General features: G+C 39.7%; 1 protein-coding gene across 4 annotated transcripts in view; it reads right to left on the reverse strand.

The window, feature by feature from the left end:
- radil2a (Ras association and DIL domains 2a) overlaps positions 1-25,137 on the reverse strand; it is a 38,243-nt gene that overhangs the window by 7,789 nt on the left and 5,317 nt on the right. For 3 of the 4 annotated variants that reach the window (XM_062050362.1, XM_062050361.1, XM_062050363.1), the window contains exons 2-10: positions 24,132-24,443; positions 23,816-24,063; positions 20,884-21,200; positions 8,993-9,631; positions 8,888-8,925; positions 8,687-8,829; positions 8,503-8,615; positions 3,404-3,623; positions 1,491-1,663 (exon numbers count right to left, since the gene is read on the reverse strand). In XM_062050362.1, coding sequence (XP_061906346.1) covers positions 1,491-1,663; positions 3,404-3,623; positions 8,503-8,615; positions 8,687-8,829; positions 8,888-8,925; positions 8,993-9,631; positions 20,884-21,200; positions 23,816-24,063; positions 24,132-24,443 — 2,203 coding nt within the window. The remainder of the gene's footprint in view (positions 1-1,490; positions 1,664-3,403; positions 3,624-8,502; positions 8,616-8,686; positions 8,830-8,887; positions 8,926-8,992; positions 9,632-20,883; positions 21,201-23,815; positions 24,064-24,131; positions 24,444-25,137) is intronic. The other variant, XM_062050365.1, reaches the window with a different exon arrangement.

Raw genomic sequence — 25,137 nt, forward strand, 5'->3', positions numbered from 1 at the left:
CCAAACGTGTCCCATTTGTTTGTGCTGCAAATAATTTTTGTCCAACTATTATACATCCATCCATCCATCCATTTTCTACCGCTTATTCCCTTCGGGATGGCGGGGGCGCTGGAGCCTATCTCAGCTACACTTAAATCAAATCAACTTTATTTATAAAGCACATTTAAAATGTACCACAGGGGTAGCCAAAGTGCTGTACAATGGGCAGGTTAAAAGATAATACGAGAACCGAGCAAACACAACACAACACAAACACAACACGGCGTGGCGAAGTTGGTAGAGTGGCTGTGCCAGCAATCGGCGTGTTGCTGGTTACTGGGGTTCAATTCCCACCTTCTACCTTCCTAGTCACGTCCGTTGTGTCCTTGGGCAAGACACTGCACCCTTTGCCTCTGATGGCTGCTGGTTAGCGCCTTGCATGGCAGCTCCCGCCATCAGTGTGTGAATGTGTGTGTGAATGGGTAAATGTGGAAATACTGTCAAAGCGCTTTGAGTACCTTGAAGGTAGAAAAGCGCTATACAAGTATAACCCATTTATCATTATTTAACACGATAAAGAATAAATAAATAAAATAAATAAATGTTAATGTTTTACAGTTTTTATATTATTAACGGATTATTAACATGTTATTAACGTGTCATTACTCATAAGCAGCCCCCAAACTTGTCAAACTCTCTCCCCAAACTTGTACCAATCATTAGTTGGTGCTGCAAACATTACTTTGTCTGACTGTTATACTTTTTATGTTATTAATGTTTTATAAGATGTATGTTATTAACGTGTTATTAACGTCTATCAAGCTTGTCCTAGTCGTTTGCGCTGCATTGGTGCTGCAAACATTTGTTGTCTAACTTCTGTACTTTTTAATGTTAACATTTTACAGTTGTTATGTTATTAACATGTTATTAACATGTTATTATTCATAAGAATATTAATGTGTTATTATTCATAACAGCCCCTCCCACCTTGTCAAAATCTCCCCAAACTTGTCCCATTTGTTTGTGCTGCGAAAAAATTTTATGTCGAACTATTATACTTTTTATGTTATTAATGTTTTATACTTTTTATGTTATCAATATGTTATTAACATGTCATAATTCGTTCATGCTGCAAACATTTTTGTCCAACTATTATAGTTTGTATGTTCTTAATGTTTTATGCTCTTTATGTTTATGTTAGAAACCATAATAGTCCAAACAGCCCAAACAAGTGTAAATAATAGTTTGATAAGTGGATTATTTGCGTGACCGTGACCCTGCTGGGGTTAAAGAAGGTCCAGGCGGCCATGTTGGATTGCTGCACATACTTGGAAAATGTCCCCATTGATTATAACCTCCTAAAATAAGTGGGCCACATCCGTCCTGGCTCAGAGTGCCGCCAAGAGTCCAGATGTTTCACACGCTCGCCTGTCCAAAACCACAACCCCGCGACTAAAGATGACATCACGTGTCAGCAGACAGGAAGTGGACGACAGGAAGTGATGCCTGACCTGCAGGAGAGTTTCTTTGGGCGTGGCCAGCAGGTTGACGGCGGCGGAAAGCTTCCGGAAGAAGTCGCCGGCCACGTCGCCCAGACCAACGCTGTGGACCCAGTCCATCAGCAGGTCCAGGTTGGCCCGCATCTGGATGCCCCGGGACCACTGGTAGAAGCCCACCTCCGACCCTACGAGCGACAGCGACAAATAGCGTCAGCTGGGTGCTAACGTTAGCTGATGTTACCTAACGTTAGCAAATTTTAGCAAAAGTTTACTAATGATAGCTAACTTTAGCAAATGTTGACTAATGTCGGCTAAAATTAGCTAATGTTAGGTAATGTTAGCCAGTGTGAGCTAACATTGGCTAATGTTAGCTAACGCTTGTAAATGTTAGCGAACGCTGCCTAATGTTAGCGAACGCTGCCTAATGTTAGCTAACGTAAGCCAATGTTAGCTAAAATTGGCTAATGTTATCCAACGTTAGAAGACGTTAGCTCACGCTGGCTAATGTTAGCAAATTTTAGCTAACATTGACAAATGTTAGTTAAAGTTAGCAAATGTTAGCTAATGTTGGCTAATGTTAGCCAACGTTAGAAGATGTTAGCTAATGCTGGCTAATGTTAGCTGACGTTGACAAATGTTAGTTAAAGTTGGCTAATGCTGGCTAATGTTAGTTAATGTTAGCAAATGTTGGCTAATGTTAGCTAATGTTGACAAATGTTAGTTAAATTTGGCTAATGCTGGCACATGTTAGTTAATGTTAGCAAATGTTGGCTAATGTTAGCTAATGTTGACAAATGTTAGTTAAATTTGGCTAATGCTGGCACATGTTAGTTAATGTTAGCAAATGTTGGCTAGTGTTAGCTAACATAGACAAATGTTAGTTAAAGTTGGCTAATGTTATCCAACGTTAGACGATGTTAGCTAACGCTGGCTAATGTTAGTTAATGTTAGCAAATGTTAGCTAACGTTAGCTAATGTTGACAAATGTTAGTTAAAGTTGGCTAATATTAGCTAACGTTAGCCAATGTTAGCTAACGTTAGCCAATGTTAGCTAACTTTGGCTAATGTTATCCAACGTTAGAAAATGTTAGCTAGCGCTGGCTAACGTTAGTTAATGTTAGCAAATTTCAGCTAATGTTGACTAATGTTAGCTAACGTTGACAAATGTTAGTTAAAGTTGCCTAATATTAGCGAACTTTAGCCAATGTTAGCTAACATTGGCTAATGTTATCCAACGTTAAAAGATGTTAGCTAACGCTGGCTAACGTTAGTTAATGTTAGCAAAATTTCAGCTAATGTTGGCTAATGTTAGGTAATGTTGACAAATGTTAGCTAATGTTAGAACGTTAGCTAAAGTTGGCTAATGTTAGTGAATGTTAGCAAATGTTAGCTAATGTTGGCTAATGTTAGCTAAAGTTGACAAATGTTAGCTAATGTTAGCTAACGTTAACTAAAGTTGGCTAATGTTAGAAAACGTTAGCAAATGTTAGCTAAAGTTGGCTAATGTTAGCTAACTTTGACAAATGTTGGCTAATGTTAACAAATGTTAGCTAATTAGGGGCGGTATAGCTCGGTTGGTAGAGCGGCCGTGCCAGCAACTTGAGGGTTGCAGGTTCGATCCCCGCTTCCGCCATCCTAGTCACTGCCGTTGTGTCCTTGGGCAAGACACTTTACCCACCTGCTCCCAGTGCCACCCACACTGGTTTGAATGTAACTTAGATATTGGGTTTCACTATGTAAAGCGCTTTGAGTCACTTGAGAAAAAGCGCTATATAAATGTAATTCACTTCACTTCACTAATGTTAGATTAAGTTGGCTAAAGTTAGCTAATATTAGCAAATGTTAGCTAACGTTAGTAAATGTTAGCTAAAGTTGGCTAATGTTAGCTTACGTTAGCCAATGCTAGCTAAAGTTAGTGTGTTTACCTCTCTCCATGAGGGCGTTGAAGAGCGAGGCGTTGATGAAGAAGAAGAGGTAGGCACACAGCTGCAGGCAGATGTCGGCGTGCACCTGCAGGCAGGTGAAGAGCTGCAGGGCTTCCTGGAGAACTTCCAGGACGCCGCTCAGCCCATCCGGCACTCGCAGGTGTCCGCTCTCGGAGAACGGGTTCCCGTCCAGCAGCGCCGGCAGAGCGGAGTAAATACTCTATGAGGGCGGAGTAAATACTCTATGAGGGCGGAGTAAATACACTATGAGGGCGGAGTAAATACTCTATGAGGGCGGAGTAAATACTCTACGAGAGCGGAGTAAATACTCTACGAGAGCGGAGTAAATACTCTACGAGGGCGGAGTAAATACTCTACGAGGGCGGAGTAAATACTCTACGAGAGCGGAGTAAATACTCTACGAGAGCGGAGTAAATACTCTACGAGGGCGGAGTAAATACTCTATGAGGGCGGAGTAAATACACCATGAGAGCGGAGTAAATACTCTATGAGGGCAGAGTAAATACACCATGAGAGCGGAGTAAATACTCTATGAGAGCGGAGTAAATACTCTATGAGGGGCAAAGACAGCGTCATGGTGCTGTCGCCATGGAGACGGGAGGACAAACAAACAAAACTGTGACTAAGTTCTTTTCTAACTCCAACTTCTTATCTTTTAACACTTTTTGTTTCACGGGAATCACTTCTGACAGGAAAGGAAACACTCCTCCCTTCCTGTGTGTGTGCATGTGTGTGTGTGTGTGTGTGTGTGTGTGTGTGTGTGTGTGTGTGTGTGTGTGTGTGTGTGTGTGTGTGTGTGTGTGTACCTTCTGGCAATGCTTACTTAATGGGGACATCGCTCTGTTTACACAGTCACCTTTAGGGGACCTCTGACGGTATGGGGACAAAAAAACAGGTCCCCTAAAGGGAAAACTTTTTAAATGATAGTCAGATCCATTCTGAAAATGCCTAAGTGATGAGTAGTGAGTTTGTATTTTATTTCTGTGGTTTAAGGTAAAATAAGATAATCCTTTATTGATCCCACAACAGGGACATTTTTGGGTTACTTTGTTTCCGTGTTTCAAATATTGGTAAAAGAGAAAATAAATGTTCTTGAAAAGTGAAACATTTGTTACCCTGGCATTAATAGTACTGTGATTCTGTATGGTATCCATCCTTAGTTAAAACTAATATATTTTTCCAAAAACAAAATCTGGTTTAGTGTTCCTTAGGATGACATTTTCATACAGCATGATTATAAAACATTATTACCTTAAAGTATGATTCACATTCAGAATTTTCCATCCTTCTATACATGGTAGTTGGAGTTGCAGACAACTTCATTACTGCTAAATAGCAGTTTTCAGTAATGGCACAGAAGATGCAGGATTTGCTTTAACATTTAAGTGGTGAAACTTCCTATAAGAGGACAGCTGTCGTGCTGTATTCTGAGGATCATGTATTTTTTTTTTTTTTTTTTAAATGGTCCTCTGTAGTCACGTACAAATTTGTGGGAATTATGCAAAATTATTTAAATGTTGTCCCCACGAACCATATTAACTCTTTTTCCCCAGGGTCCCCAGTAAGAATGAGCAGCACATTACTTCATCAATCCAGAGATTTAAAGACGTGAATGAGCTAACTGGGCAGTGGCCATTTTACCTCATTTTTTTATGCCTCCACAACCTGTAGAAAGGGTGGTCCCCACAAGTGATGATCAAAAACTTGGTCCCCATTCCAAATGATAACCAGTATGTGTGTGTGTGTGTGTGTGTGTGTGTGTGTGTGTGTGTGTGTGTGTGTGTGTGTGTGTGTGTGTGTGTGTGTGTGTGTGTGTGTGTGTGTGTGTGTGTGTGTGTGTGTGTGTGTGCGTGCGTGCGTGCGTGCGTGTGTTACAGGATAAACTGTTTGGACAAACGTGTTGGACAGGCTATCATGCTAACGGTTAGCATTTTCAAAATAACTTCTCCTACACATTAGCCATAGCCTTTTAGCTAATTTTGTAGGTTTAAACCTAATAATCATGGATTTTGATACTTGGCGCTATCTTAGGAGTACGCTAACTCCTTCTATATTAGCATGCTTAGGTTTTATGCTAGCATTTTCCTAAGTTCATTCGTATGAACGTAAAAATCATGGCTTTGGATACTTGCCGCTCCTACAAGTATGCTAACTTCTATATTAGCATGCTAACGTGTTACACTAACATTTTAGTTAATTTTGTAGGTTTAAACTAAATATCATGGATTTTGATACTTGGCGCTATCTTAGAAGTACGCTAACTCCTTCTATATTAGCATGCTTAGGTTTTATGCTAGCATTTTCCTAAGTTCATTCGTATGAACGTAAAAATCATGGCTTTGGATACTTGCCGCTCCTACAAGTATGCTAACTTCTATATTAGCATGCTAACGTGTTACACTAACATTTTAGTTAATTTTGTAGGTTTAAACTAAATATCATGGATTTTGATACTTGGCGCTATCTTAGAAGTACGCTAACTCCTTCTATATTAGCATGCTTAGGTTTTATGCTAGCATTTTCCTAAGTTCATTCGTATGAACGTAAAAATCATGGCTTTGGATACTTCCCGCTCCTACAAGTATGCTAACTTCTATATTAGCATGCTAACGTGTTACACTAACATTTTAGTTAATTTTGTAGGTTTAAACTAAATATCATGGATTTTGATACTTGGCGCTATCTTAGAAGTACGCTAACTCCTTCGATATTAGCATGCTAGCGTTAGTATGCTTAGGTTTTATGCTAGCATTTTTCTAAGTTAATTCGTATGAACCTAAAAATCAAGGCTTTGGGTACTTGCTGCCATCTTACAAGTATGCTAACTTCTCCTATATTAGCATGCTAATGCTTTACATGAGCATTTTAGCTAATTTTGTAGGTTTAAACTAAATATCACAGATTTTGAGTTTGTGCTATTTTAGGAGTATGCTAACTCCTTCGATATTAGCATGCTAGCATTAGTATGCTTAGGTTTTATGCTAGCATTTTTCTAAATTAATTCGTATGAACCTAAAAATCATGGCTTTGGATACTTGCCGCCATCTTACAAGTATGCTAACTTCTCCTATATTAGCATGCTAACACTTTACATTAGCATTTTAACTAATTTTGTAGGTTTAAAGTAAATATCACAGATTTTGATACTTGGCGCTATCTTAGGAGTATGCTAACTCCTTCGATATTAGCATGCTAGCATAAGTATGCTGAGGTTTTATGCTGGCATTTTCCTAAGTTCATTCTTATGAACCTAAAAATCATGGCTTTGGATACTGGCCGCCATCTTACAAGTATGCTAACTTCTCCTATATTAGCATGCTAACGCTTTACATTAGCATTTTAGTTAATTTTGTAGGTTTAAACTAAATATCACAGATTTTGATACTTGCCGCTATATTAGGAGTACGCCTTCTACATTAGCATGCTAGCGTTAGTATGCTTAGGTTTTATGCTAGCATTGTCCTAACTTCATTCGTATGAACCTAAAAACCATGGCTTTGGATACTTGCAGCCATCTTAGAAGTATGCTAACTTCTCCTATATGAGCATGCTAACGCTTTACACTAGCATTTTAACAAATTTTGTAGGTTTAAACTAAATATCATGGATTTTGATACATGCCGCTATCTTAGGAGTACGCTAACTCCTTCTATATTAGCATGCTAGCATTAGTATGCTTAGGTTTTATGCTAGCATTTTAACAAATGTAGGTTTGAACTTAAAAATCAAGGATTTTGATACTTGGCGCTATTTTAGGAGTACACTGACTTCTCCTATATTGTCATGCTGACGTTAAGATGCTATGGTTTTATGCTGGCATTTTTGCTAATTTGTCATTGTAGCTTGTGCAGCCCTTTGAGACACTGGTGATTTAGGGCTATGTAAATAAACATTTATTGATTGATTGATAATTGTATTCGTATAAACATAAAAAACATGGCTTGAGACACTTTCCGCCATCTTAGATGTATGCTAACTATTTCTATGTTAGCATGCTAATGCTTTATACTACCCTTTTAGCTAATTTTGTAGGTTTAAACCTGAAAATCATGGATTTTGATACTTGGTGCCAATTTAGGAGTACACTCACGTCTCCTATATTAGCATGCTAATGTTAGCATGCTAATGTTAGCATGCTAACATTTAATGCTAGCATTTTTGCTAATTTTAGTCGTATGAACCTAAAAATCATGACTTTGGGTACTTGCCACCATCTTCCAAGTATTTTAACCTGTCATATATTAGCATACTAAGGTGAGCATGCCAGTGCTTTACACTAGCATTTTAGCTAATTTTGTAGGTTTAAATCTAAAAATCATGGATTTCAATAGTTGCTGCTATCTTAAGAGTACACTAACTTTTCCGATAGTAGCATGTTAACGTTTTATGCTAGCATTTATCTAATTTCATTTGTATGAACCTAAAAATCATGGATTTCGATACTTGGCGCAATCTTAGAAGTACACTCACGTCTCTTATATTAGCATGCAAATGCCCGAATTCAGCTGAGATAGGCTCCAGCACCCCCCGCCACCCCGAAAGGGACAAGCGGTAGAAAATGGATGGATATGCTAACGTTTAATGCTAACATTTTTGCTAATTTTATTCATATGAACCTAAAAATCATGGTTTTGGATACTTGCCACCATCTTAGAAGTATTGTAACTTCTCCTATATTAGCATACTAAGGTGAGCATGCCAATGCTTTACACAAGCATTTTAGCTAATTTTGTAAGTTTAAACCTAGATAATTGGTGCTGTTTTAGGATTACACTAACTTCTCCTATGTTAGCATGCTAACGTTTTATGCTAGCATTTAGCTAATTTCAGTCGTATGACCCTAAAAATCATGGCTTTGGATACTTGCCACCATCTTAGAAGTATGCTAACTGCTCCTATTGTAACATGCTAACGTTTTATGCTAGCATTTAGCTAATTTCAGTCGTATGAACCTAAAAATCATGGCTTTGGATACTTGCCACCATCTTAGAAGTATGCTAACTGCTCCTATTGTAGCATGCGAACATTTTATGCTAGCATTTTTGCTCATTTCATTCGTTTAAACCTGTGCGTGTCACCTTGGTGAGATAGTAGACGGACTGCTGGAAGGTGAACATGATGACTTCCTCCAGGACAGTCATGGCGTCCTCGCAGGCGGAGCGCGTGCACGACACGTCCTCGTCCCCCAAACCTGCGCCCAGGAGCGTGAGTGAGAGACGCGGCGGTGGGGCGTGCGCGCCAACGCGGACTGCCCGGACTCACCTTGCCGGTTCTGGGCCATCAGCTGAGGGACCCGGTGCTGGACGAAGTGCAGCAGCTCGATGGCGTTGGCCATCCAGAGCGCCAGCGGCCGCAGACCCGGGATTAGCTGCCGGGTGTCGAGCAGGAGCCTCCCTTCTGCGGCGCTAACGAGGTAAAGGACGTGAGAAGGAGCTCGTACTTTGCCAAAGCTGCTCTACACACCTTTCCGTCTGCACCGAGGCCAGCTCCTTGGTCTTGTCCTGTCCCACACAGAGAACACGTCACACAGGAGCTTCATTTTGGACGCGAGCGTTGAAGACCACTCACCCAGACGGCGTGCTGGACGCGCGCCGCCATGCGAAGCAGCAGCCGGCGGAAGTGAGCCACGTGGAAGGCGGAGGCCGAGTGCTGCAGGCACAGACTCAGCAAGAAGGCGACTGTCAGCTTGGGCGCCGCTCCTCCAGGGTCCAACATGTCCACGATGTGCTGCAGGACCGTCTCCTCCTGGTCTAGCTCGTAGCTCAGCAGCGCCTCGCCGTCGCCAGGCGGGAAAGCGTCCGTGTTGGCGGCGGGCAAGCTGCACGACTGGCAGGCGGCGTCGAGGCGGGGACACAGTCTGCTCACCCAAGGTGGGGTGTGCAGGGGCCCTGCTGGGCCGGTGGGGTCCTTGAACAAGAAGAGGTAGTGTTCCCCCAAACCCACCAGGTCGCCGGGCCGCAGCTCCGACTCCTCCTTCAATACCGAACCGTTTCTGGTGACGGGGGCGCCGTGGAACGGCGTCAGCACGGTCGCCATCCTTCCGGGTTCGCCGTCGGCATCCAGGCGTCTGACCCGGCAGTGCTGAGGCAGGACGTCGGGGGCGTAGAGCAGGACGTCCACTTTCATGCTCTCCTCGTCGTCGCCATCGCCATCCCTGCAGCCGCCCAGCACCGTGCTGCCGCCCGCCAGCAGGTAGATGAGGAAGTCCTGCAACAACCGCACACCTGATGTCAAGCTTCCTTTGACAGAACACTTTGGCAGGTGAGGCAGGAACGTCAGGACTGGTGAGGTGCGGATCGATACTGAAATATCGATAGCGCCGATACCGGATCTTTGTGCTCCTATATCAAAATATCGATACTTTTGATACTTTAGTTCAGTGGGGGGGCATCCAAACTTTTTCCACCAAAAGTTAAAATAAGCGGGGGCCATATTGAATTTCTTTTAATTAAAAAAAAGCTCAAGTCAAATATTGTGTCAGATTTGTGTTATAGGTGTTATAGTATAGTATAGTATAGTATATATATTTGCATTAGTTCAAACATTTCAGATTTTTCTTATTTCATACCGATTTTTTTTCTCTTTTCCTTTTACATTTTATGGATTTTGTCCCAATGTAAGAATAGAATAAAAATAATAATAAGATTGTTCGACTGCGTAACAGAGTGTGTCAAAAATTATGCCTGTACAAAAAAATAAAAAAATAATTAACAAATAAAATTAAAATTAAAATATATATGTATATAATATTTTTTATTTTATTTTTTATTTTATTATTTTTTTGTATATATATATATATATATATATATATATATATATATATATATATATATATATATATATATATATATATATATATATATATATATATATATATATATATATATATATATATATATATATATACACACACACATCAGTGGCATGCAGTCACTAGAGGCAGGGGAGGCGGGGCCTCACCTGCCATCATGGAAAGAAAAAGAATTTAAAAAGAAAAAAAAATAATTAAATTGTTATATGTATCCAGTGATTATACTAAAGTTATTTTCCATTTAACTTCACCAGTTTTAGATTATTTTTATTTTTATTTTCACATTTGCCGTTCAAATACTGAGAAGAGACGGTGCGGTGATCAGCAGCCAGTTGAGGCACGTCACTGATTTGTGCCTCAACATGGATTGTGCACAATGACTTGGCTAACTGCTGAGCTGCTGTGCAGTGACACTGTATTGCTATATGAACTATATCAGCTAACTAAACCATAGTTTAGTTAGCTGAGGTATATAATGTACAGTGTATTTTGTCAACAACTGTATGTGTGTAACGTATTTCTTCAGTTGAGCATTCATAAAACTGCTGCCAAAGACGTACTGTCTGAGGCTTGCAGTAATCCGGCCTCCTGGTGGTAGAGGGCGGTAGTGGTCCCAGAGATCATTCCTCGCCACAGAAGAAAAAAAAAAAAAGTTAGCAATAATAAGTGCAGCGTTTTTTTATTTCCTCTCGCCTGAACTTTTATTAAAAACAAGGAGGATTACATATGTAAAATAAAACAGTTTTCTAAACTGGACTTTCAATCGAAGCAGGAGGTAATAATTAGAGGTAGACCAACGCCGGAGCTAAAATGTTTGCTTTTGACTTTGGGACAGAAGACCCGTTCTTTTCAAACGGCGTGGTACACACGCAAAGGCTGGATGTCCAGCAAGAAAGGTAAGACCATAATCATGTTTTTTTTAATTAAATGTGCTTTTTTGTGTGCTAGTTTGTATGTGTAAAGAATGCTGGTATGAGCTTTTAAACATAACCCGTTAACTGCTGCCAATCACATGGTGAATAAGATACTATTTAGGGTTCATATGTTTGTAAATCTGACTGTGATGATGCAGTGCCTCACCAGACATTAACCTCACCGCACGCCACTGATACACATATATAAATAAATATATATATATATATATATATATATATATATATATATATATATATATATATATATATATATATATATATATATATATATATATATATATATATATATATATATATATATATATAGAAAAGTATATATTATTATATTAAAAATTTAGTTTTTTTTGTCATTACATAAGGATTTTGTTCCTCTTTTTTTCTTACATTGTTTTTTTCCATGTAAGAATATAATAATAATAATAATAATAATAATATTGTTTAACTGCATAACCTTGTCCGTAAAAAAATTCTGCCTGTACAAAAGTTTTAATGTTCACTTACAGATTTAAGTGTTTGTTGTAGAAAATGTCGTCTTTTTTCTTACATTTTCTGTTGTTTTTTTCCCCCATGTAACTATAGAATAAAAATAATAATCATAATAGTTATAATATTGTTCAACTGCATAACTGTGTGTGTCAAAAATTCTGTCGGTACAAAAATATTAATGTTTAGTTACAGATTTAAGTATTTATTATGGTTGTAATTTGTTCCAATTAAATAATTCATAAGTTAGTATTATATTATTTTGTATATGATTAACTCAACTCTGTTTGTATTTTAAGTATATTTATTTTTTATTTTAAGAGCTTTTAATGCTTTGGACCAGGGGTGCCTGAAAATTTTCCACCAAGAACCACATACTGAAAAGTCATAATATCCCGCTTATTTTGACCATATCGGCCATGTTGATATTTTTTATTTTAAACAATGGTAAAAACAGATATTGTGTCAGCTTTGTATTGTAGGTAACTAAGTATATTATTATCAATTATTACTTAGAACATTTAAGCTTTTTCTCATTACATATCGAGTTTTGCTCTTTTTCTTACATTTTTTCTGTTGTTTTTTCCCATGTAACAATAGAATAAAAAAAAAAAAAAATAATATTGTACAACTACATAACCAAGTCTGTCAAAAATGTTGCCTGTACAAAAATATGAATGCGTTTATTGTGGTTGTTGTAATTTTTATAATAAATAATCCATAAATGAGTATTATTTTGTTGCTTAATTAACTCATATTTTAAGTATATTTTATTTTTTATTTTGAGAGCTTTTAATATTTTAGATCAGGGGTGCCTAAAAATATCCCACCAAGAACGGCATACTGAAAACTCAAGAATGCCTCCATTTTTATGTTTTTTAAAAATGCTATTAGCATCCATCCATCCATCGTCTACCGCTTATTCCCTTCGGGGTTGCGGGGGGCGCTGGAGCCTATCTCAGCTACAATCGGGCGGGATGCTGCGGTACACCCTGGACAAGTCACAACCTCATCGCAGGGCCAACACAGATAGACAGACAACATTCACACTCACATTCACACACTAGGGCCAATTTAGTGTTGCCAATCAACCTATCCCCAGGTGCATGTCTTTGGAGGTGGGAGGAAGCCGGAGTACCCGAAGGGAACCCACGCAGTCACGGGGAGAACATGCAAACTCCACACAGAAAGATCCCGAGCCCGGGACTGAACTAAGGACTACTCAGGACCTTCGTATTGTGAGGCACATGCACTAACCCCTCTGCCACCGTCAAAATGTCAGCTTTTTCTCATTACATTCTGAAGTTTTGCTTTTTTATTCTTACATTTTTAATGTTGTTTTTTTTACTTGTTATTCTCACAGTAGCTTTTAATAATTCATTATTTTTTAATGCTTTAAATACTTTGTTTATTTCCTTTTTGTGTATTTTGTATGATTTGTCCTCCTTTTTTCCTGTTGGATTACCTTGGCTATATTGTTACTCACGCTACGACCTTAATATACTGTACTTCAGAGTTTGAAATAGATAAAATAAATAACTCTGTATCGTATTAGTTATGTTATGATATATATTATTATTTGAAATACACAACTCTTTCAATTTTAGCAGACACATAAGGGATATTCGCACAAAGTATCGTATCGGTATCGCCAATACCAGCCTAAATTTTACCCGGTATCGAATCGAAAATAAAATGAGTGGTATTGCACATCACCAGTGAGGATTTACTGGCGAGACGACTGTGACGTAATGACCTCCGAGTCCCTGCATTGACTCACTTCCTCTAAGAATAAGTAATCTGCTTAGTGTGTGTGTGTGTGTGTGTGTGTGTGTGTGTGTGTGTGTGTGTGTGTGTGTGTGTGTGTGTGTGTGTGTGTGTGTGTGTGTGTGTGTGTGTGTGTGTGTGTGTGTGTGTGTGTGTGTGTGCGCGCATGTGATGTTTCCACCAGCCAGAAGACGCTTTTGCATCTTTCAGCGAGCTCGACCAGCGGGCCGAACTACTAGCGCAACTGAGGCAATAGGTGAGGGCGGACCTACGTCACTTCCGCCTACCAATCCCCTAGCAACCGGGAATTCGTTGAAAACAAGCCAGCTCACATCGAACACAGCATTGACAGAAAAAGCATTTAACGAGCGTTGTGGCTTGGAAGTCGGTGTTAAATCCTTCATTTACGCATTTTTACTTATTCGCATATCGTGTGAAAAAACGAAAATGTATTATTTGCGTCAGACTCGTCTCAGTGAACTTTAAAGCTTCTCAGGCTTAGCTTAGCTTGCTAGTTAGCTTAGCCTGCGCGCTACTAAGAAAGAGACGCGGAAGTTATCAACAACAAGATCAAGTGTTAGTGTATAAAATATTGAGAGATTTGAGGGCTACATGTATTGTTTAAGTACAACAAAGAAGAGTTTAAACAGAGAAGGGGAAGGTGGCAAAATAACCTAATAAGGAAAGTAATACCAAGATTACGGGTAAATAATACTGGAATGTCCGGCAAAAAACCCCAAAAGAAAGCAGACTGACCCCTAGTAGCCTGGTCCTTGTAAGTTGTAGCCTTATGAAGGCGCAGTACAGCAGGCGAATAATGTACAAAATATATGTCTTTGTATTGAGAAGTCTTGCAGACAGCATTTTGTGACTGTCTTGAAAAGTTGATTAAATGGCAACATGAAAATTATAGGGTTTATTGGTTTTTAAAAACCCAACTGTTAAGTGCAAATTTAAACGAAACCGGTTTTCGAAAATAGCTAGCTAGGCTATAGACTATATAGTATATACCGCATGTTATTTTTGTACAACAACAACTTCAGCTGTCGAACGTTATAAGGTACAAATTCAACAAGTACAACATTAGCACGGACGGTATAGCCAAGTTGTGGTTAAGAAGGTGGATTTTTGTTCCTTATATTTACCAGAAACGAAGTGATCCGAACACACGACCCGGGACTTTGGGGGACTCCAGTGAGAACCGTCCTCGTTTTCCCGGTGTAAAGCTGCAAGCCATTTGTCTCGTCTGTGGGCTTTTATCACGCTTTGGCAGACCAAAATACAACCTTTGTTTTCCCTGTTTCCAGTTGTGGTTAGCACAACCGAAAACAACACAGTTTTTCGGCATTTTGGAGGCAGAATGACGGGTTAAATCAGCGTAGGTCGACAGGTTAAAGAGTAATGGCAACGGTTTGTTTTCAACGCCAGTCTGGTTGCTGTGGCTCGAAGAACCCGTATGTAGCTCAGTTGCCCGGATGTCGGCCCTCACCTATTTAAGGCGTCAGAGAACCTGCTGGTTTGTTGTAGAAATGCTGCTTAAAGCAGGTTGCCAGGTGCAAACCTCCATGAAACAATCAACCGAAGCAGCAGGTTGCCGGGTGCAAACCTCCATGAAACAATAAACTGGCAACGCCGTTCGGAAAACCAAACGGACTTTAACCGAAAATAATATAATTTGTACAAGTTACTGCGAAATTACTGAACAAACACTAGAAGTAACACTTTTTCAAGCTAGTTTGGTAAAGAGTTTTTTCTCTTCACTTGTATGTCAAAATGAAAAATATTCATTTGAAATTATCTTACAATTTTGTTAACATGCAAAGAAAAATGCATAAAATGCATAAAATCACATATATATATATATATATATATATATATATATATATATATATATATATATATATATATATATATATATATATATATATATATATATATATATATATATATATATATATATATACATATACACACACACACACATATATATCCATATATACATATACATACAGGTAAAAAAATAAATAAATAAAAATAAAAATATATATACAGTACATATATATATATATATTTTTACCTGTATGTATATGTATATATGGATATATATATATATATATATATATATATATATATATATATATATATATATATATATATATATATATATATATGTGTATGTATGTATATACTGTATGTATGTTTGTATATATATATATATATATGTATACATGTGTATTTAAATATAAAACATTTTTGCATGTATATATGTATTTAAATATGTATTTTTAAATAGTTTTTGTGTTATAGCTGACAAAGTATATTATTATCATTATTATTATTCTATAACATATAGATAGATAGATAGATAGATAGATAGATGGATAGATAGATAGATAGATAGATAGATAGATAGATAGATAGATAGATAGATAGATAGATAGATAGATAGATAGATAGATAGATAGATAGATAGATAGATAGATAGATAGATAGATAGATAGATAGATAGATGGATAGATATAGACATACTGTACATTAGTACGATGTATCTTATATTTAAACTTTGATAAATTAATGATTGTTTGTGTCCAAACGCATCATTTTATGAAAGTGTCAAAGAATAAAAGCCGTTAGGTCTTTATGCAAAGGCTTCAGTGTGTGTGTGTGCGTGTGTGTGCGTGCGTGCGTGTGTGTGTCCAGCAGTGCGTCCTCCTGTCCTTCACACTCCCTCTAATCCTCGCTAATGTCTTGTTGACAAGTTGAGTGGATTTTCTCTCACACACCTTCAGTGTCTTTCTCGCCTTCACTCCTCCCAGCTGACAATCAACCAATGACCAACAGGGCTGGTCGATAAAACGCTATAAATATGCATCACGTTATCAATAAAAAATATTTTTGATAATACATTGGATTTTTTTTCCTTTGTCGGAAGAAAGTTGAAGTTGCAAAGCAAGGTTGGTTGGCTGAACTAAATAATAATAATAATAATAATACCTGGGATTTATATAGTGCTTTTATAAGTACCCAAAGTCGCTTTACATGTAGAACCCATCATTCATTCACACCTGGTGGTGGTAAGCTACTTTCATAGCCACAGCTGTCCTGGGGTAGACTGACAGAAGCATGGCTGCAATTTGCGCCAACGGCCCCTCCGACCACCACCTATCATACAACATTCAATTCACCGGTGTGAGTGGCACCGGGGGCAAGGGTGAAGTGTCCCGCCCAAGGACACAACAGCAGCGATTTTTTTGGATGGTAAGCGGCGGGGAGCGAACCTGCAACCCTCAGGTTTCTTGCACGGTTGCTCTACCCACTACGCCATGCCGTCAATATCGACTGATCATCACCGCCGATATTTGGCATTTTGACATCTATCAGTATCGGCCTACAACAGAACTTCATCAGCAGCTACAATATATAAACAATAAAATACCAGTATTTAGTATTAGTGAAGTAGCTCAATATGCAGCAGGCACAAGACATTGATACAACGTTGATTATACACACATGTCCTTTAAAACTGACGTTTTAAAGGACATGAGACAACGTTGGTGTCTAATGTTGGATCCAAGTTGTTGGTAGGGAAATGACCAAATTTCAATGGTCAAATCAACGTCAGAACCCAACGTTGATTAAACGTTGTCAAAAAGCATGTTGTTTCAATATTGTATTTGTGTTGTAGAATACTGGTTGGGAAATGACCACATTTCAATGGTCAAATTATCGTCAGAACCCAATGTTGATTAAACGTCGTCAAAAAGCATGTTGTTTCAACAATGTATTTGTGTTGTAGAAGATTGTATGGGAAATTACCTAAATTCAATGGTCAAATCAACGTCAGAACCCGACGTTGATAAAACGTCGTCAAAAAGAATGTTATTTCAACGTTATGTTTGAGTTGTTCAACGTCAGGACCTAATTCAAAAAGTTCTCTACGTTGTTTCAATGTTTTGTGCCTGCTGGGTATTAACCACTGCTCAAGCACCAGTTTGAGAAAAGTTTTTTTTTTTTTTTAATTAATTCAAGAATGAAAATTACTCTTAATGTAAAAAACTCTCCCCAAATATGATTTGATATTAGCATTTATTTGAGTTCTTGTGAGAATTCTTCCCTTGGTGGTGCTTGACCCTGGCCACACCCCCTTTCACTCCCTCCTGCTGCGCTGTTCGCCTACATTAAGTCTCCATAGTTTAACCTGCCAAAAACTAAAAATTTTAGCAAGTAAATCCAGTTTTTGTCCTTCTTTCCTAGCGTTTTGTTTGTTTCACTACTGCAGCAATCTAGCCTCCGTCCGTAACGCTCAGAGTAGAGATGCGTGGTTTGCGGACACAACCGCGGACTCCGCGGATAATCCGCGGGTCGGGCGGATGCATGACGAAAAAAATAGATTTTAAATAGATTCGGGCGGGTGGCGGTTGAACCAATTCAGAAAAAAAATACATAGTTAAATGTTGTTACCCACATACGAAAAACGAGCAGCACTCTTTGAAACAGGCAATTATTCATCAGGCACTGCTGCAGCTGTCACGCCAAATTTCTTCCCCCTGTCACGCCAAATTTTTTCCCCCTACAAAAACCTTCCCCCCCCCCCCATTTACTTCCGGGGCTGCGTCCAATAAAATCACAAAGTTGCCGGGGGTCCTTAACCGGCATGCGATTGCCCTGTTTCGCGCCTGTACAAAAAAAAACAATAATCGATTTCTTCAGATTCCAGCGGCTGTCAAAGACGAAGTATCCTTCCAGCGACGGGCAGTCAAAGCCGAAGTGCTATCGATCGCTGTCAATGACCACGGAAGTAAATGGGGGGGGGAGGTTTTTGTAGGGGGAAGAAATTTGGCGTGACAGCTGCAGCAGTGCCTGATGAATAATTGCCTGTTTCAAAGAGTGCTGCTCATTTTTCGTATGTGGGTAACAACATTTAACTATGTATTTTTTGGCACGCATTGAATGTCTCTGCTGTATTGGATCAGTCTCCTTTTTTTAACAGGAATGCCTTGCATCGTCTATATTAGATATATAACAACGGGTGGGTGGCGGGTGGTTGTGGTTTTGATAAAATGTTAGTTCGGGTGGATGGCGGGTGGATGACGACTTTTGTGATGCGGTTGCGGATGGAATAATTGCCTATCCGCGCAGCTCCAGCTCGGAGTGTGGCATCATTAAAGGAGCGCGCGGATTTCCGCGTTCCGTGATTCAATCAAATAATAATGTGACAGAGATGGATGGACGGACATGAAGATGTCAGGAAATATATCTCTGCCAAAAAAAAAAAATTTGAGTAAATATCTTGACAAATAGGAGATTAGTTCATAAGCAGAGGAGAGCAGGCAGCAGCTCAAATATTCTCATACTTTCCAGTTACTCAGTACGTTCCAGTTTTGTTGTTTTTATTCGAATGTTGGCAATAATTAAGAGTTCCTCATAAGGAAACCTTACAATGTATTGAATCCATAAACCGTTATAAAAAATGAATAAAACTGAATAGATGTTGAGTTATTGTAATGGAGAGAAATTTCATATTTTTGTCAATTTTCCCAGGAAATTTGCCATATTTTGAAATGCAAAATGTTGATGCTCCTCTTCGACACACGTAATAAAAAAGGTGTTTGATGTTTTTTGCTGCTAAATTAACCACAACATTAGCGCCGCATAAAACATTATCTCAACTGGTCCCAACTTTCCTAAACAATAATGTTAAAAAAAAACAACTTTAAGCCTTGTTCAGCTGTTTACTGACGTAAAATATTAATGTTTAAATAACTTTTACTGCAAATTAATATTGGCTCCAAATATGGGTTGTCGGCCTCCTTGACTACTACTACTAATAATAATATTGGTCGATCTCGAGCATGAACACAGGAAGTGATGACTGATCAGTTTGGAGGTTGACATGCCAACAGCCAATCAGGTAACAGTATCAACTGTCAGGTTTGGTTGCGCCATCTTGTTGATTCTTTGCATGGAGTGAGAAGAGAAAGTCAAGATGAAGAAATTGTGGATAAAAGAGGAAAAGTCACATGGACAGTATGGCACTTTTTGGGATTTTTAAAAAAAGGGACCGTAGTCAGACCAAAGTGGTCTGTAAACGATGCAAGGTGCTTGTCCCCACCAAGACCGCTAATACCACACTGCGCTCAACCTTTAGAGCAGGTTTTTTCAACCTTTTTTGAGCCAAGGTACATTTTTTTCATTGAAAAAATGCGGAGGCACACCACCAGCAGAAAACATTAAAAAATTAAACTCAGCAGCCGATATTGACAGTTAAAAGTCCTTCTTGCAAGTGTTGGATATGACTTCAAACCATGACCAACCATTGATCACTATAGCTCTTGTCTCAAAGTAGGTCTAGCGGGACTTATTTTGAGTTGTTTTGTGTTTTCCTGAGTGTAGTGTTTTAGTTCTTGTCTTGCGCTCCTATTTTGGTAGCTTTTCCTGTTTTTTTGGTATTTTCCCGTAGCCGTTTCATGTCTTCCTTCTTCGCACCTGCTTTGTTTTAGCAATCAAGTCTATTTATGTCGTTGCTATCCTTCTTTGTGGGGACATTGTTAATTGTCATGTCATGTACGGATGTACTTTGTGGACGCCTTCTCTGCTCTATGCGCTGTAAGTCTTTGCTGTCGTCCAGCATTCTGTTTTTGTTTACTTTGCAGCCAGTTCAGTTTTAGTTTCGTTTTGCACAGCCTTCCCTAAACTTCAATTCCTTTTCTTAGCGGCACTCGCCTTTTGTTTATTTTTGGTTTAAGCATTAGATACATTTTTACCTGCACGCTGCCTCCCGCTGTGGTCTGCATATTGTGATCACGACAAACCATGTTCCTGACATCTACAAAGCAATTAGCTACGTGCTGCCACCTACTGATATGGAAGAGTATTACACGGTTACTCTGCCGAGCTCGAGACTGTACAGACACTCAACAACGGCACGTTATTTGCGGATTATAATTACTGGTTTGCAAAAAATATTTTTAACGCAATTAGGTGAAATTACATAATCTCCATGGCACATTAGTGCAGAAAATAGTTCTTCTCAGGTTTCTCTATGTTTACATTTTCACACTATTTTCGGACACTTTATTAAGCATTTCTTACATATTCCTTATTTTTGCACCTTCATTTTAAGAGCTTATTGGTAAGTGTTCAATGTGATTTTACAAGTTTGTTTACATTGTTTGTTTTCCATGCTTGTGTTGACATTTCCTTTCTGCCTTGTTATCTGAGGGGATTATAATCAGAGGAAGGTTACAACAGTTCATATATTTTTCTACTGGTCCTTATTTTCCGTAGGTCCTAAAAAAATATCAATAATTATCTATATCAATATAAAACAAGTATATCGTGATACAGGTTTCAGCTGTATAGCCCAGCCCTGACTATCAATAATCAATAGACGTCCGCAAAGGAAAGCCCCTCCCCTTGGAACTCAGGAAGACTAATGGATGTCCGCATGGCGAGCAGCTCACCTGTCTGTGGTCGTATCCGTGCAGGAGCAGGAAGTAGGGGAAGTCAAAGGGTGGGTGGATGGAGTACTGGGTGTTGTTGTCGTCGCTGCTCTCCGTCTCCTCCTTCTCCACGCCCAGCCTCGCTACTTCCTGGTCCGCCTCGGCCCGCCGCTCCTCTCCGAGCGCCGCGCCGGGCTCCTTGGCCGCTCCGGTCAGGTCCATCTCGCTCAAGCTTCTCCAGAAGTCCATCCCGTCCACGTCCTCGGCGCTCCCGTCCACAAAGAGCGAGATGGCTCTGGAGCGGTTCTTCTGCAGCTTGCGAGCCTGAGCGTTGATCCCTGCTCCGTTGGAGACACCAGAGCAAACGGCAGGTGTGGATGAGGAGACACTTTCCTGTCTCATTTGTATTGAGGGCCACATCGCAATTGTTGCGGCCCTTGTGTTACAATTGAAAATATCAAATTCATTTAGCCAAAAGTGGTTCTTTATTTTCAGGCCACACGTATGATGTGGCGGACCACATTAAAATTATGTGGTACGCCACGTAAAAGGACTTGGCGGGCCACAATAAAGTGAGGTGGTGGGCCACAATGGAATGACACGGCGGACCATGTTAGAATTATGTGGCATGCCACTAAAACAAATATGACACAGGCCAATTTAAAATGAAGAGGCAATCACCCCTAAAAAATTATGTGGTGGGCCACGCCACAATAACAAATATGACACAGTCCACTTTAAATTAAGAGACAATCCCCAATGAAATGATGTGTTGGGCCACATTTACATGACGTGACGGACCATTTTAAAATTACGTGGCATGCCACAATAAGAAATATGACAGGCCACATTAAATTGAAGAGGTAATCCCCAATAGAATGATGTGTTGGACAACGATAAAATTATACGGCGTGTTAGAATTATGTGGCATGCCATGTTAATATGAAACAGTTCAGGTTAAAAATGATCCACAAGAAAATGACTTGGCAGGCCACAGTAAAAGAATGTGATGGGCCACAATAAAATGAAATGGCGGACCACATTAAATTATTTGGCGGGCCAAAATAAAATGATGTGGTGGACCACTTTACATGATGCGGTGGACCACATAAAATAACATGGTGGGCCACATCACAATTATGGGACAGGCCAAATTGAAATGAAGATGCGGGCCAGATTAAAATTATGTTGTGGGCCAATGTAAAATGATGTAGCAGGCCACGATAAAATAATATAGTGGCCCACTTGAACGTGGTGGGCTACATAAAATGACAGCAGATTGATTTAAAATTATGTGACGGACCGCTTTAAATGATGTGGCACACAACATAAAATAATTTGGTGGGCCACTTTAAAATTATGTTGCAGACCACATTAAATGAGGTGGTGGACCACAATAAAAGGATGTGGCAGACCACAATAAAATGATTTGGTGGGTCACTATAAAAGGATCTGGAGGACCACATAAAATGATGTGGTCTACCATATAAAATGATGTGGTGGGCCACATCAAAATTATGGAACGGGCCAAATTAAAATGAAGAGGCGGTCCACGATAAAATGATGTTGCGGACCACATAAAATTATGTGGTGGACCATAATAAAATTATTTGGTGGACCATATTAAAATTATTTGGTGGGTCACTATAAAAGGATGTGGAGGACCACATAAAATGATGTGGTGGACCACAAAAAATGTGGCAGACAACAATAAAATGATGTGGCCAACCACATAAAATAATTTGGTCTACCAAATAAAATGATGTGGTGGGCCACAGAATCACATCAAAATTATGGTACGGGCCAAATTAAAATGAAGAGGCGGTCCACGATAAAATTATGTTGCGAACCACATAAAATGAAGTGGTGGACCATAATAAAATTATTTGGTGGGTCACTATAAAATGATGTGGCGGGCCACAACAAATTAATATTGCGGCGCACTTGAAATTAAGTGGTGGGCCACCTAAAATTACATAGCAGGTCATTTTAAAATTATGTGACGGACCGCATTAAATGATGTGGCACACAACATAAATTGATTTGGCGGGCCATATTAAAATGATGTGGTGAACCACAAAAAACATTTGGCAGACAACAATAAAAATGAAGAGGCGGTCCACGATAAAATTATGTTGCGGCCCACATAAAATGATGTGGTGGACCATAATTAAATGATTTGGTGGGCCACATAAAATTACATAGCAGGTCAATTTAAAATGATGTGACGGACCGTTTTAAATGACGTGGCACACAACATAAAATGATTTGGCGGGCCATTTTAAAATAATGTGTTAACGTTAAATGATGTGGTGGACCACGATAAAATGAGTTGGTGGGTCACTATAAAATGATGTGTTGGACCACAAAAATTTTTGGCAGACAACAATAAAAATTAAGAGGCGGTCCACGATAAAATTATGTTGCGGACCACATAGAATGATGTGGTGGACCATAATAAAAGGATGTGGCAGACCACAATAAAATTATTTGGTGGGCCACAATAAAAGGATATGGAGTACCACATAAAATGATGTGGCAGATCACAATAAAATGATGTGGTCCACAACATCATATGACGTAGTGGGGTGTCTTAAAATGATGTGGCAGGCCACAATAAAATGATGTGGCAGGCCGGATTTGCCTTGAGTTTGACACCTGTGTGTTAAAGGATGTTGTCAAACAACTTTTCATGCAAACTGTCAACTAAAAGTGTCAAAAGTGCGAAAAGAGGGAAAGTTGAGGTGGAGCAGGAAAGTTCATCAACATCAGCAGAAGCGACACTTCAGTCCAGTGAGCAGGAAGTGAAGCGATAAGCATGACGGCCAGTGGGCGGAGCTTCTCTGTGAGTTCAGACAAAGATAAGAGCAGCTTTTTGTCTCCTCCAGCGGAGATAAGAAGAACAATGGAGGCTGCAAGAAGTGCTGACAAAGCATCTTCAGGGAAGTCCTACCTGCTGTCACCGTGTCTCGCTCTTTTAAGCTCTGCTCCTCCACGCTGGACCGCCGCTGGATTTCAAAGCGCCTGGAGAACCCCTCTTTGGGTTTCCATAGCGACTGCAGCACCAGGGGCTTCTCGTTGTCGCTCACCACCCGGAAGTATTCCCGCCGCCACTGCGTCTCGCCGCCGGTCTCGCCGCCGGTCTGACCGATGACGTCGCACAACACGTAGTCGCCGGCGTCCTCCTTCTCCAGACAGTACCTGCAAGCGGATCACTTCCTGGTTGCTGTCGTCTTCTACGTTTCATTGGTTACATTGTGTCATCTGACCTGTCCAGAGCCTCCTTTACCAGTTCTTTAGCGCTGGATTGAGTGGTCGCCAAGACGCTCTTGTAGTTTGTCCCCTGGCAGATGTCGCCGCCGAATATCTTCAGGATGCCCGGGACGGACACCTGGCAGGACAACTCTGCCGGGTCGTCCTCCGCCTGGAGCTGTCGGTCCGCGTGGGGACCGCCCCGCAGGTTGGGACTGTGGCTGAAAACGCTTGAGAGGCGTTTGTTGTGGCGGCGGATTTTGGACTTGGCGGGCTGCCGGACCCCCGTGCTCTCTGTGGAGCGCACGGTGATGACCGAACTGTTGGACCTGATCCACAAACACAAGACAGACTTCAACGTGCGTTCAGTGAAGATACCAACAACACGTGTACTGCTTGTAGTACTTACAGTACAAATAATACTTCAGTATTTGTGGCGCCACTTTCTTTTAAGTATATTCTACACATTTTAGGCATAAATTAAGCATTTTCACACATAATAATAAGGGGTGTGCCGATACAATACCAATATTGGAGCCTTGACTATTGGCCGATACTGATGCGCTACGATATCATCACGAATCATACATACTTGTACTATTTAGTAGTGTGGAATGTTAGAAAACGTTTGATTAAATGAAATGAGTCAAACAGAACAATGGTAGATATGAAAAAAACTAACCTATTTATTATTAACTGTCTGTAATGGACGTATGCTGTCTTTAAGTTGAAGTGTAGTGGGGTGATCAAGGGTGATGGGTCAAATGCAGAGAATAATTTCGCCACACCTGGTGTGTGTGTGACAATCATAGGTACTTTAACTTAACTGTTTTTTTGGTGACACCTAGTGGCCACAATAATTTATGTTAATCTTATGGCCCAGTAAGTCTAACCATGCGGACACGTTTGTTACTGGATACTTTCAAATACGTTTGGAGACTTTGTATGTGTAACTACAAACCCCGTTTCCATATGAGTTGGGAAAATGTGTTAGATGTAAATATTAACAGAATACAATGATTT

The sequence above is a fragment of the Entelurus aequoreus genome, linkage group LG06 (genome assembly GCF_033978785.1).
Source record: "Entelurus aequoreus isolate RoL-2023_Sb linkage group LG06, RoL_Eaeq_v1.1, whole genome shotgun sequence".
NCBI lineage: Eukaryota > Metazoa > Chordata > Actinopteri > Syngnathiformes > Syngnathidae > Entelurus > Entelurus aequoreus.